Source organism: Vidua chalybeata, chromosome 26, assembly GCF_026979565.1.
Source record: "Vidua chalybeata isolate OUT-0048 chromosome 26, bVidCha1 merged haplotype, whole genome shotgun sequence".
NCBI classification, from domain to species: Eukaryota; Metazoa; Chordata; class Aves; order Passeriformes; family Viduidae; genus Vidua; species Vidua chalybeata.
Genome location: NC_071555.1, coordinates 6,075,128 through 6,087,787, shown reverse-complemented (window position 1 = coordinate 6,087,787; position 12,660 = coordinate 6,075,128). Strand labels below are relative to the sequence as shown.

Sequence of the window (12,660 nt, the reverse complement as noted above, 5' to 3'; positions counted from 1 at the left end):
CTCCACAAGTGGAGCAATTTTCCCTTTGTGCGACCCCCCCCTTATATGGTTTGAAACTCATTAGAGCTGCCTTTTTCGCCTCCTGGTCGGCTAAGTTATTTCCCTGTACTGAGTTTCCCATCCCCACTTGATGTCCTTTTACATGAACAATAGCTATTCTTTCCGGACCTCTCAAGGCCTGGAGCACTTTCCGAATTAATTCCCCATGTATCAACCCCTTTCCCTGTGAACTGATAAGTCCCCTTTCTTCCCAGATTTTACCAAATGTATGAACCACCCCATAAGCATATTTTGAATCAGTAGAAATGGTCCCAGCCTTTCCTCTTAGCAGTTCTAAAGCTCTGAGCACTGCATACAATTCACATGCTTGTGCTGACCAGCTGGGACTAAGAGGACCAGATTCTATTTTCTTAAGAATCTTCCCATCCACAATAGCATACCCAGATTTCCTTTTCCCTTCAAGGACCCGAGAGGATCCATCTACATAATATCGATATCCTTCTTCTAATTCCTCCTCTTTGAGGTCTGGTCTTATTTTTGTTTGTTCCTCTATTTGCAAAAGACAGTCATGAGTTAGTCCCACAACTGGTTCCCCATATAGAAACTGGGCTGGATTTTGTAAGCTTGTGGTTTCAATACTTAACCTAGGAGAAGAAATTAGGATGCCTTCATACTTTAGGAGGCTGGCATCTGTTATCCATTTATCCGCTTTTTGTTGTAGTACTCCACGGATGTTATGAGGAGATAGAACCTTCAGTTCACTCCCAAAAGTTATCTTTCCTGCTTCTTCTACCAAAAGGGCAGCAGCCACTATCGATTGCAAACAGGCAGGCCACCCTCGACTAACAGGGTCGAGAAGCTTTGAAAGATATGCCACTGGTTTCTTTCCGCCAGCCCATTCCTGGGCTAACACCCCGTATGCCACCCCTTCATTGACATTAATGAATAAAAAGAATGGTCTTTTTAGATCCGGGAGGCCGAGAACCGGGGCATTGACCAATTCAGTTTTCAATGATTTTAACCGGGTCTCATCCTCAGAGCTCCACTTTAACAGCCCATCTGTTGTTAATTTTTCATACAGAAATTTAACTTTCCCACTAAAATTTTCAATCCATTGTCTGCAATACCCAAAAAGTCCCAGTAACTGTCGAACCTGCCTTTTAGTTTTTGGAGCTTCCAGGGAAAGTATTCCTTGGACTCTATCAGTATCCAATTTCTTAGTCCCCTGAGTCAGCCAGTGTCCGAGGTACTTAACTTCCTCTTCCACGAATTGTAATTTCGACTTTGAAACTTTGAGTCCCTTAAGGCTTAAATAATTTAGGAGTTTTATAGTTTCTTCCCTTACTTTTTCTTCTTCTTTCCCTGCAATTAATAAATCATCTACGTATTGTAGAAGCACAATCCCCTCCCCCTGTGAATATTCTGCCAATATTTGTTCCAGAGCTTGCCCAAACAAATTTGGGGATTCTGTAAACCCCTGGGGAAGGACTGTCCACCTCAATTGTTGTTTTCTATGTGTATCCGGGTCTTCCCATTCAAAAGCAAAATAATCTCTAGAAGTTTCCTTAAGGGGACAGGCCCAAAAAGCATCTTTAAGATCTATTACACTATACCACTGGTTTTCTGGGCCAAGTTGGCTTAAAACAGTATGTGGATTGGCTACGACCGGGAATCTCTCAACTGTTCTTTTATTGATTTCCCGCAAGTCACGCACCAATCTGTAACTGCCATTCGGTTTCTTTACCGGCAGAATGGGGGTATTGAAAGGGGACATGCAGGGTTCTAAAAGTCCCTTTTCCAAAAGTCTCTTTATTTCTGTTTTTAGTCCTTCCCTCCCCTCTTTGGGTATGGGATATTGCCGAATCCTGACAGGGATTTCTGGGTTCCTGATAGTTACCTCAAAGGGTTCAACATTTAATTTCCCCACATTGTCGGGGGTATACCAAACTTCTGGGTTAATCTTTTTCTCGTCTTCAGCCCGGAGAGGATATAGTTTCACTGTTAGTTCTCCCTTTTTTGCCTCTATCCCTATCCCCAACTCGACCATCAAATCTCTCCCTAATAGATTATAATCTGCTTCTGGAACTAGTAAAAATGACCCAATTCCTAATTTAGAATCACTTTCTAAGAGTACATCCTTAATTACAGGTACTCCAAAGGGTTCCCCTTTGGCCCCAATCACCTGTATTATTTCAGGTGAAACCTTACACCCTTGGGGAAGGGTCTGGACGGTTGATCTCTCCGCCCCTGAGTCCACAAGGAACTCATATTCTTGTTTTTAATTTTACCAGGGGCTCTGTTCTTTCTCTTGTCCCCAGTAGATAGAGCCCCCGACCCCCTTAATCTTCTTTGAACTGTTCCTCATCAGCAATCTTCTGCTGACACTCTCTCCTCATGTGTCCCTTCTTCCCACAATAGAAACAGACAATGCTCTCTCCACCTCTCGACTTCCCTTCAAACCATCTTCGCTGGACGTCAGTCCGACCTCTGGACTGACCTCCAGTTCCCCCCACCCCGGGGACTCCGCTGTCCCCCCCCACTGCTGCTAACACGATTCCAGACTGCTTTTTAAAACTCTCATCCTCTCTCCCAACACACACCTTTTGAGCCTCTCACAACAACTCATCCAATCCTCTCGCCTGCCATCCCTCCAACCTCTCCAACTTCTTCCGAATGTCCACCCAAGAATCGACCACAAAATGCACCTTCAAAAGTGTCTCACCCTCTGGGGTATTGGGGTCCACCCCTGAATACAACTGGAAAGCTTTCTTCAATCTCTCCCACTATCCAAAGAGCCGCATATTCGCTCTCCTCTTGGTTAAAGGGCTCTTTGGAGTTAATATATATATATATTTAGAGCTTGACAGATCCAATCCTCAAACGACCCAAACACGGGCCAATACAGCTGGTCTCCCCCTATCCGTTTACTCCCCCCAAATTTTCATACAATAATGGATCATTTTAACCCTATCTTTTCCTTTTCTAGAAGGAAAGGCATCCCAATACTTTACCGTTAAGCCTAGTGGAAGTTTTACCGAGATTCTCCCACCCATGGGTTCAGCAGATTTACTTTTTTCTCTGACCCATCTTCTAGAGTGCCTTCTCACACTCAACACAAACAATACGACAGTCGCTTCCCCCAATTCGTGGCCTACTCCGTCGCCGGATATGGGAAACGCCCTACTATGGGGTCCACACTCACTTGGGGAATCTGAGCTGCCAGTTCCCCTCTCACACACACATTCGCATTTGCTACACTCCAGGACTCCCACCCCTGACCGAGCGACCGAGCAGACCGGACTACTCACGTCTTTCCGGCGCCTCCGTTTCTCCACCGGGGCTTCGCCCTGTGTGTCTTCTTATTCACCTCAATCACCCCGGGACTACACACCCCTAAACGACTCTTAAAGACCCCGTTTCCGGGGTCGAGGCTTTGTCCCTTTCACATGCACTCCGGAGCCCGCTTGTACGGGGCCCACCGTCTTTTTCACACGCACACGCATTCTGGAGCCCGCTTGTACGGGGCCCACCGAGCACATACACTTATACTAAATTAGTAAGCCGAAACTTGGGGAAGTTTCTCCGGGGATCCCCCGCCCCAGGAACTTTGACGCAGTCCACCTCCGCGTCTGGGTTAGGCCCGCTTGCTCTCCTCCTAACCCAGGAGCCTCCCCACCGAGGGTAACTCGACGCCGAGGGGGGTGCAGCTCCCCCCCTCCTACATCCCCCAACCCTGGATGCTCTTGGAACATTAGTCCCTCAATCCAGCAGGTTTGAATCAACCCTGGATGCTCTTGGAATATTAATCCCTCAATCCAGCAGGTTTGAATCAACCCTGGATGCTCTTGGAATATTAATCCCTCAATCCAGCAGGTTTGAATCAACCCTGGAAAAAGGAGGCCCACCACCCACCCGGGGCTACTTACGTGTTCACTCTTCCGCGGTTCTTCGTGCACAAAGATTAACGGGGGTAACTTTGCTTGCTACTGAGTTTTAGGTTCGTCGGTAAAGGCCCAAGGAGGAAGCCCCCCCTTAGGTCCACCGCAAAAAGGCGGTGGGGCACCTCACGCTAGTGGGGCCTCCGTCCCGGGTTTCCTTTATCCGAGTCACGGCACCAAATTGTGATAAATTGAGGCGAATAATTTGATTCAGCCTTTTTAAGGTCAATTGGAATTTTATTAATTACAGCAAGCAGTAGCAAGCAAAACAGCGCTGGGTGGGTAGGGGTCTCCTAACCGCCCCTCCTGCAGTGTCCCACACTGCAGTGCCCCACACCCCACCCCCCTTATTCAGTCTCTTTTATAGTTTCTTGGAGGTTTCTTCATTCGCGTCTCTTGTGATAGCGGTGGGCGTAGCTTGAGCATCCCTCTGCATCGTGTCTGCGTTATCTCGAGGCAGGTGATCGTTGGTTTCACAATCGGTTCCGGACAGTGATGGGCGTACCCGGAGCACTCCTACGTTGTCTAGTCCGGTGGCCGTTGCCTGGTGGTCGCTGATTTCATAATCAGCTCTGGCCATCCCCCAACATCCTTAGCCTGTGTCTGCAAGAGAAGCTAAGAAAAGCTCCCTAAATGGTGATTAATCATACTTGCGGTCTTGCCTTTTGCAATATGTCTATAGCCTTGCAATATGCCTATAGCCTTGCAGTTTGTAGCAGTTGCTTCTTTATTGTCCTTTTTTTAGTAAAACCCACAAGTTGCTGTTTCCCAACTTCACAGATGCTTCCCCTATCTCCTAACAAGCAAGCTAGTCCCTCATACTTTAATTTTATCTTTCCTCCTTTAATATTCCAATTCCTTTGATGAACAAACAAGTTACCACAGTTTATCACATCCCGATTGTACCCTCGAATGCTAAACCCTCCTACCCCTACGCAGTAAAAGAATCCTCACCCCGCCCTTCGGGGCTCTCGGAATCTGCCTCCCTTCTGCTTCGTTGTCTCCCTGTTTGCCCCTTCTGCGACCCTTCAATAAACGAGCAGGATTTCAGCAGCCCGAGTGTCCCTCCCGTTCTTCTGGTGGACCCTCAGATGTACCAGCTATCCGAGCTTCGTGCCGAGTGCCTAAAAGCCCCCACGGCTCGGCAACTGGCTGCCCGAACAGGGACGGACACCAGCGGGTCCAGTCCTTGACCGTCTCCTGGAGATTGCCTGCTCTGTGACCAGCCTTCTCCAGGATTGCAAGTGGCGTTCGGGACCAGTTTCCTGGGACAGTCGCCCTTTCAGTTCGGAAGGCTTCTGTCTCCTGGGTTCTGCTGATAACCGACGGACCTTCGAGCTGCGCGGCAGCAGCAACGCCCTCGGACCAGCAGAAGTTCCACCAGACCCCTCTTCGATGTCCCCGTTTTATGCCTGTGTCCTTCAGAGGTATGCTTATCTCGCTTTTTCTTACGCCTGACTAGGCGTCACCTCCCTTTTTTGTTTTTTTTTTTTGTTTTTTTTTCCTTTTCGAAGAGGGTGATTTAGCTGTGAGACCTGATATAATGGGTAACCGCCTGTCTCCAGCTCAACGGGAGTTTTAGATCCAAATTAAGTCCCACCTTGTTTTAGGGAACATTTCTTTTAATAAGAGAGATTTAAAGCCTTTTGTTAAATTTATTTTTGAACATTTTCCTGCTATTACACGGGAAGATGTTTTGGTGCCTGATTTCTGGGGAAGAGTTGGGAGAAAGATTTACGATTTACAAGTTCAGGGGAGGATTTCAGTCGGTCGTTTTTTTCCGCTTTTTCATTCCATTCTTAATTTGTTAAAAAAGAAGAGAGAGAGTTGGGTCCCCAGTTCACCTACCTCGTGTTCCTCCCCCCCCAATCCTATTCCCTCTTCCCCTAAGGGCGGATCGGGAGACAGATCCTGCCATACATCGGCACAGAGCTGCTGCCGTCTCTCTGCTGCTTCCCGATCCTCCCTGTCCCATTCGTGTGTTGGGACTGGCCACCCCAACACATGTCATTCCTGTTCCCTCTATACCAGAGACCCTAATCCTAGTTTGAAACCCTGTTGCTCTTTAGAGGACTTAACTGAACAAATAGGACAAAATGGCGCCTGCCTCATGGCGAAAAAAGACCAGCCCCAAGATGGCGCCCCTCCTTCTCCTTCACCCCAGAAAATTCCTGACATCTCGCCCCCGCCTCCTCCCCCCCCTCCGTCGAGTGCCGCCCCTGTGTCGGGACCCGTCCCCTCCTTCCCTCTGACCACACCCCTGGGTGGGCCCCCTGTGGCTGGGACCAGCCCCCAAGTGGGCCCAGCCCCCGTGGGTGGGAACCCCCCACCAGAAAGTCACGCCCCAGTGGGTGGGTCGGGACACGCCTCCTCCTCTCCTGCCACTGCCAGTACCGGAACCAGGAAGAAGCCTGGCCGGAAGCAGGCCATCCTGGCCTGTCGGACGCACGGTCTCCGGGACCCACCGGCCAGGGGGAGGCACCGTGCCCTAACCCAGCCTGCTTCATCCTCGGAAGAGGATGAGGAGAGTGGCAGCCCCCAGCATTCCAACAAGTCGGGGGGGGGGGGTTGGGCAAAGATCAGAGAGGAGGCAATTAAGGATGGGAATTTGGAATTGGCACGGGACTTGGGCAGCTTTGCGGCACCGGTCATCCTCCGGCGGGGGAGGGAGCCAAAGTGGGAGCAAATTCCATACGCTGAGGTGAAGGAGTTAAGGAAGGCTGCCAAAGATTATGGCAGAAACTCGCCTTTCTTTAAAAATGTGCTGGACTTAACATTTGCTGGACGTTTCCTAGTCCCCCATGATTTAAGGTATATTGCTAAGGCACTGTTTGCTCCCACCGAATGCGACCTCTGGGAGATTCATTGGAAAAAACTGTTGAAACCACTCCTGCGCAAGTATGATCTCGCAGAGGTGGTGGGAGAGGGGGATGAGGCAATGGAAGCCCTTGCTGGAGAAGGGGAGTTCAGCAGTCCGGAGGACCAAATTCTACTAGCACAGGAGCTGCTTCAGGACATAGCAGCAGCGGGAAAGAAGGCACTCCTGAAGATATCGGATGGTAAGACCCCCCTGCAAAACTTTTCTTCTATCATGCAAGGGCCTGAGGAGACTTTTATTACTTTTGTTGATAGACTGAAAGAGGCCATTGAGAGACAAATAGACAACGCAGAAGCTCGTGCAGAGCTTCTATGAAAGATGGCCATTTCTAACTCTAATTCGGAAACAAAAAAGATTCTCCGTGCACTACCTCAGGACCCCGAGCCCACCATCTCTCAGATGGTGGAGGCTTGCACAAAGGCAATGTCAATGGAGCACACGGTGGCCCTGGCTGTCAGCAAAGGGGTGGGAGAGGCCATGATAAACTTACAAAATACGCGCTGTTTTAACTGTGGTCAGCTGGGTCACATCCAGGTGAACTGTCCCCACTGGCCACAGATTCAACAACCTATCTTGCCCCCCCCAAGACCATATCCTAGGAACCCATTTTATCAAGATCACCAGTTTCATCTACAGCGACAAGGGTACCAGCCAGCGGGAAACTGGCGGCGAAGCGCGAGGAAGGGCCGCGCGACGACACCAAGTGGCCCTTCTCAGCATCCCAGCCTCCCGACCATCAGGGAGGACGAGTGGCCGCGCGGCCAAGTCCAGCAGTTCAGCGCAGCCACGAGGACGGACTCCGCCTCTTCCGCCGGACAGGTACCCTAAATCAGGGCAATCATCAGGTCCTCCGCAGCAGCGTCACCATCTCTCTCCAGGATGAGGACCTGACGAGAATTCCTGCTGGGTTCCTGGGCCCCCTCCACGACTGTCGGGACACCACCGTGCTCATCTTAGAAGACTCCTTCAACACGCCAAATGAAATCACCATCTTACCTGAGGTAGTGTGTTTTCCACCAGGAGAGGAGATCACCGTCTCCGTCATTTGTAACCACCCACCATTTACTTTAAGGAAAGGCGATCCTTTTGCTTTGCTTTACGTACTGGACACCCACGATGACCCGGACACAGAGAGACATGTTTTCTTCACCCAAAATGTATGTAAAGAAAGACCATTAATTGATGCCAAACTTTCTTTCCAGGGAAAGTCGGTGCAGATGCGGCTCATGGCAGACACAGGAGCTGACGTGACCATCATCCCCCAGGTGAGGTGGCCCAGCGACTGGGAGCTTGTGCCCCCTTGCGGCAGGATCTCCGGTGTGGGCGGAGCGGTCCACTCTCTGAGGAGTAGGCATCTTGTGTGCGTGGAAGGTCCGGAAGGACAATTGGCAACGGTGAGACCTTTTGTTGTCTCTTCAAACATACTATTATTAGGAAGGGATGTTTTATGCCAATGGGGAGCCCGCCTCGACATCCCTAGCCCTTTGTGGGATTTTTAGCGTGGGCCACTGCAGAGCGCACTTCCCCACCCCTGACCTGGAAAACCAACACAGCGGTCTGGGTGGATCAGTGGCCCCTTCCATCAGAAAAATTGAGTGCGCTTCATAAATGAGTAGAGGAGCAGGTGAAACTTGGGCATTTAACACCTTCTACCAGCCCTTGGAATAGCCCTGTCTTTGTAATTAGAAAACCTGGCACAGACAGGTGGCGCCTGCTCCAAGACCTGCGAAGGGTTAATGATGTGATAGAAGATATGGGTCCCATTCAACCAGGCCTTCCGTCACCTTCTATGCTCCCCAGAGACTGGCAGCTAGCAGTGATAGACATCAAAGACTGCTTTTTTAACATTCCGCTCTACCCCGGGGATGCTCCCAGGTTCGCCTTTTCTGTACCATCATTGAATAGGGCTGAACCTTTTAAAAGATATCATTGGACATCCCTGCCTCAGGGGATGAAAAATTCCCCTGTGCTCTGTCAGACTTTTGTAGCGCAGATTTTATCACCTGTGCGTCGGCTTTTCCCTGAGGCCATCATCCTGCATGACATGGATGATGTGCTAGTTTGTGCTTCCGACTCGACATACCTAAAGGCAACACTGGACAAGACTATTAAGGCTATCAAAGCTGCAGGGCTCCAGATAGCAGAAGAGAAGATCCAATTCTCAGCACCATGGAGGTACCTCGGATTCCTCATCACGGGAAGGACAGTGACGCCACAGACACTGACCATCAACAAGGATCCGAAGACTCTGCGAGACCTTCAGCAGCTGTGCGGAACGATCACCTGGATCCGCCCCCTCCTGGGACTGACGACTGAGGAGCTGTCACCTCTCTTCTGTCTGCTTCGAGGCGACGGAGACCTCGCCTCACCACGCGAGCTGACACCTGCCGCGCGGGAAGCCCTGCAACGGGTTGCTGTTGCTCTGAAGTCTCGCCAGGCACACCGCGTGGTCCGGACCCTTCCCGTGAACTTCGCGGTGTTGGGTAAGTGCCCCCACCTCCATGGACTTCTCTTCCAGTGGGATAACAGAGCATCTGATCCCCTGGTCATCTTAGAGTGGCTCTTCCTACCACACCAGCCCTCTAGGACGATCACGACCCCTGCAGAATTGCTAGCCACTTTAATAATGAAGGCACGACACCGCCTCTGAACCCTCGCAGGGTGTGACCCTGAGTGCATTTACTTACCTGTTAGATTAGATCAATTGGACTCGTTGTTGCAAACTAATGAAAATTTGCTCATTGCTCTGGACAGCTTCCCCGGACAAATTTCGGTTCACTATCCTAAGCATAAATTGTTTAAGGATACATTGCATTTGGCCCCGAGAATGTTTAAAAGCAAAACACCAATTCCAGGTGCTCTCACGGTGTTCACCGATGGGTCGGGCAGATCCCACAAATCGGTGATCACTTGGAAGGACCCGGACAGTCAGAAGTGGGAGTCTGACGTCCAAGTGGTTGAGGGTTCCCCCCAGATGGCGGAACTTGCCGCAGTCGTGAGAGCATTCAAAAAATTTCAACAGCCTCTGAATGTGGTCACTGATTCGGCCTATGTCGCTGGGCTAGCAGAAAGGGCCGAAGGTGCCCTCCTCAAAGAAGTTTCAAACACAAATTTATACCGTTTACTCTCTGATCTCATTTGGCTACTTTCCCATAGAGAGCAACCTTATCATATCATGCACGTAAGGGCACACACCGATTTACCCGGAGAGATCACTGAGGGTAATCGGAAAGCGGACCTCCTAGCCATGTCAACACAAATATCTGCAACCGCTTCAACCACCTTACCAGACATACTCCGGCAAGCGCGGCTCAGCCGTGCATTTTACCACCAGAATGCCCCGGCTCTAGTGCGACAGTTTAAGATCTCGATAGCACAGGCAAGAACCATTGTTTCTACCTGCCCGAGCTGCCAGTCTTTCGCTCTTCCTTCCCTCATTTCGGGGACAAATCCCCGAGGGTTGGGAGCGCTAGAGATATGGCAGACAGATGTAACACACTTCGAGCCGTTTGGTCGGATGAAATACATACATGTCTCTATTGACACGTTTTCCGGCGCAGTGTTTGCCTCCGTCCATGCAGGCGAAAAAACCAGGGATGCCATGAAACATCTTTTCATGGCATTCTCTACGTTGGGAGTCCCATCTCACATAAAAACTGATAATGGCCCATGCTATGCGTCAAAGCGCTTCGGTGAGTTTGCGCAACAGTGGGGAATTTCCCATACCACCGGAATTCCCCACAATCCTACAGGACAGGCGATAATAGAGAGGGCCCACAGAAATCTAAAAAGGCTCCTTGAACAACAACATAACCCGGACATTACAGTGAGCCCAGCCGAAAGGTTATGTAAGGCCCTGTATGTCCTGAATTTTTTAAACTGCTCAGAAAGGGAGCCTGACCCTCCTATTATCCGCCATTTTCACAATAACACCAGAGCGCAACTCGCCGAGAGGCCACCAGTCTTGATAAAGGACCCAGAATCCAAAGCTATCCAGGGCCCTTTCCCTCTAATAACCTGGGGGAGAGGGTATGCCTGTGTTTCTACAGATAAAGGACCAAGATGGATTCCGGGGAAATATGTCAAGCCCTTCGTAGAGGTGCCAGCTCAGCAAGACAACGTGTCCTTGGTGCAAAGCACCGAGAACACCTCATCGCTGGACGGAGTTTCCACTGCCTGGAAGAGGAGGAGAAGAAAGACCGTTCCTCCCAATATCGTCACACGTGTCATGATTACCCGAAGATATTTTCCCCCGCTGAACTCTACGTACCCAATTACCCCATCGCCCCCTGTACCCTTTCCTTTCCCCTAACCTCCCCTTTCCCTCAATCCTTACCCCTTTTCTCTAATTTTATTTAGTGCTTATTTAGTAAATAAAAACGGGGGAGGTTGGGGAGGGACCACTGAGGAAAATTTATCATTCAAGTTATGCTTTCTTTTATCACAAGACGCTGAGGATGACTACCGCCTTGAGGACACCTCTGAAACATCTGATGCTCCTGATCGTCATCATCTGGCTGTCACCGGTCAGGAGCTGGATAGTCCCACAGCTGAGAGAAAACATATGGCGAAGTCCTTGAAGCAGGACAACTTCTGTATGGCCATGGGAAGTGTGGACAATCCGTTATCCACGTGCCTGGTAGGAGTCCCCCTGTCGCCAAACGACTATCCATATGCAGGAAAAAAAACCTAATCCTGTGGACACCTGGGATGAGTGGACGAGGATTCTGCCATATGCACCACAGGAGCCCCAAGAATTGGACCTATTGGGCTCCTCTCAGGCAACATATTGTGTCAGGTTTAGGTACCAGCCCTCCCAGAAAGACTGGGATCAAATGGCTAAACTCCACCCCGCTGGTACCCAAGAAGTAAAAAGACACGATGTATCTCCCCCCGATGGGAGATACCATGCAGCAAATTGGTGCAATTACACCTCGACCATGGTATCTAGGTCCTCCTCAGTTCCCAGGGTGCTCCCCAGGGGGTTTTTTCTCATCTGCGGTGACAGGGTGTGGGCAGGGATTCCCTCCCAAATCCAGGGAGGCCCCTGCAGCCTTGGGCAGCTTACCACACTGACACCGAACAAAACCCAAATTTTAAATTGGAAAAACGAAAATAAATTGGCTCGCAAAAAGAGATCCTATAACCAATTCGACGAAAATTGTGATTCAAAAATTTACAATTGGGGAAAGACGAAGAGAGTCACGGTATCCATATTTTTACCATGGTATGCCACAGCAAAGGCCCTCGGTGAGCTTTCTCACCTCGAGTGTTGGCTCAGTAAGCAGGCCAACGCCACGTCCGCTGCCCTTTCCGACTTGCTAGCGGACGAAGAAGTCACCCGGCACGCCACACTGCAAAATAGGGCTGCTATTGACTTCTTACTGCTCGCCCATGGCCACGGCTATGAGGACTTGGAAGGAATGTGCTGCTTCAATCTGGCATCAAAGAGCACATCCATCCAAGCTAATATCCAGCGGATCCGAGAGCAAGTTGACGACCTCAAGACTGAGACCTCGACTGTAGATCCTGTGAATAAACTGCTGTCTCAATGGGGTGTCCCAGGGTGGGTTGCTATCATCCTCAGGGGACTCTTTTGGATCTTTCTGATAATGTTCATGATCTCGGTTGCTTTATTTTTGTTTAGACGTATGTTGCTTAAAACGTTGGGAAGTGCTTATTTAATAAATAAAAACGGGAGAGATGTAGGAGGAGGGGTTGGGGAAGGCAGTCTAGGGTTGCCATGGGAAACAGCAGTTGTATGAGTTCTCCACCCCCTTTTGTAAGAGAATTGTACCCTCCCCCTGTCCTGTCAGTTATTGTTCAAGTCTGCCCCTTAGCCTA

At 50.0% G+C, this 12,660-nt stretch overlaps 1 protein-coding gene across 1 annotated transcript; it reads left to right on the top strand.

Annotated features, from left to right (window-relative positions):
• The first annotated feature begins 6,782 nt into the window (after window positions 1-6,782).
• On the top strand, window positions 6,783-12,368 carry LOC128800050 (uncharacterized). Its single transcript, XM_053964927.1, has 3 exons — window positions 6,783-6,836; window positions 7,416-8,081; window positions 8,795-12,368. Exons 1-3 carry the CDS (start codon window positions 6,783-6,785, stop codon window positions 9,464-9,466), a joined length of 1,392 nt encoding a protein of 463 aa, XP_053820902.1. The 3' UTR covers window positions 9,467-12,368.
• The last annotated feature ends 292 nt before the right edge of the window (window positions 12,369-12,660 follow it).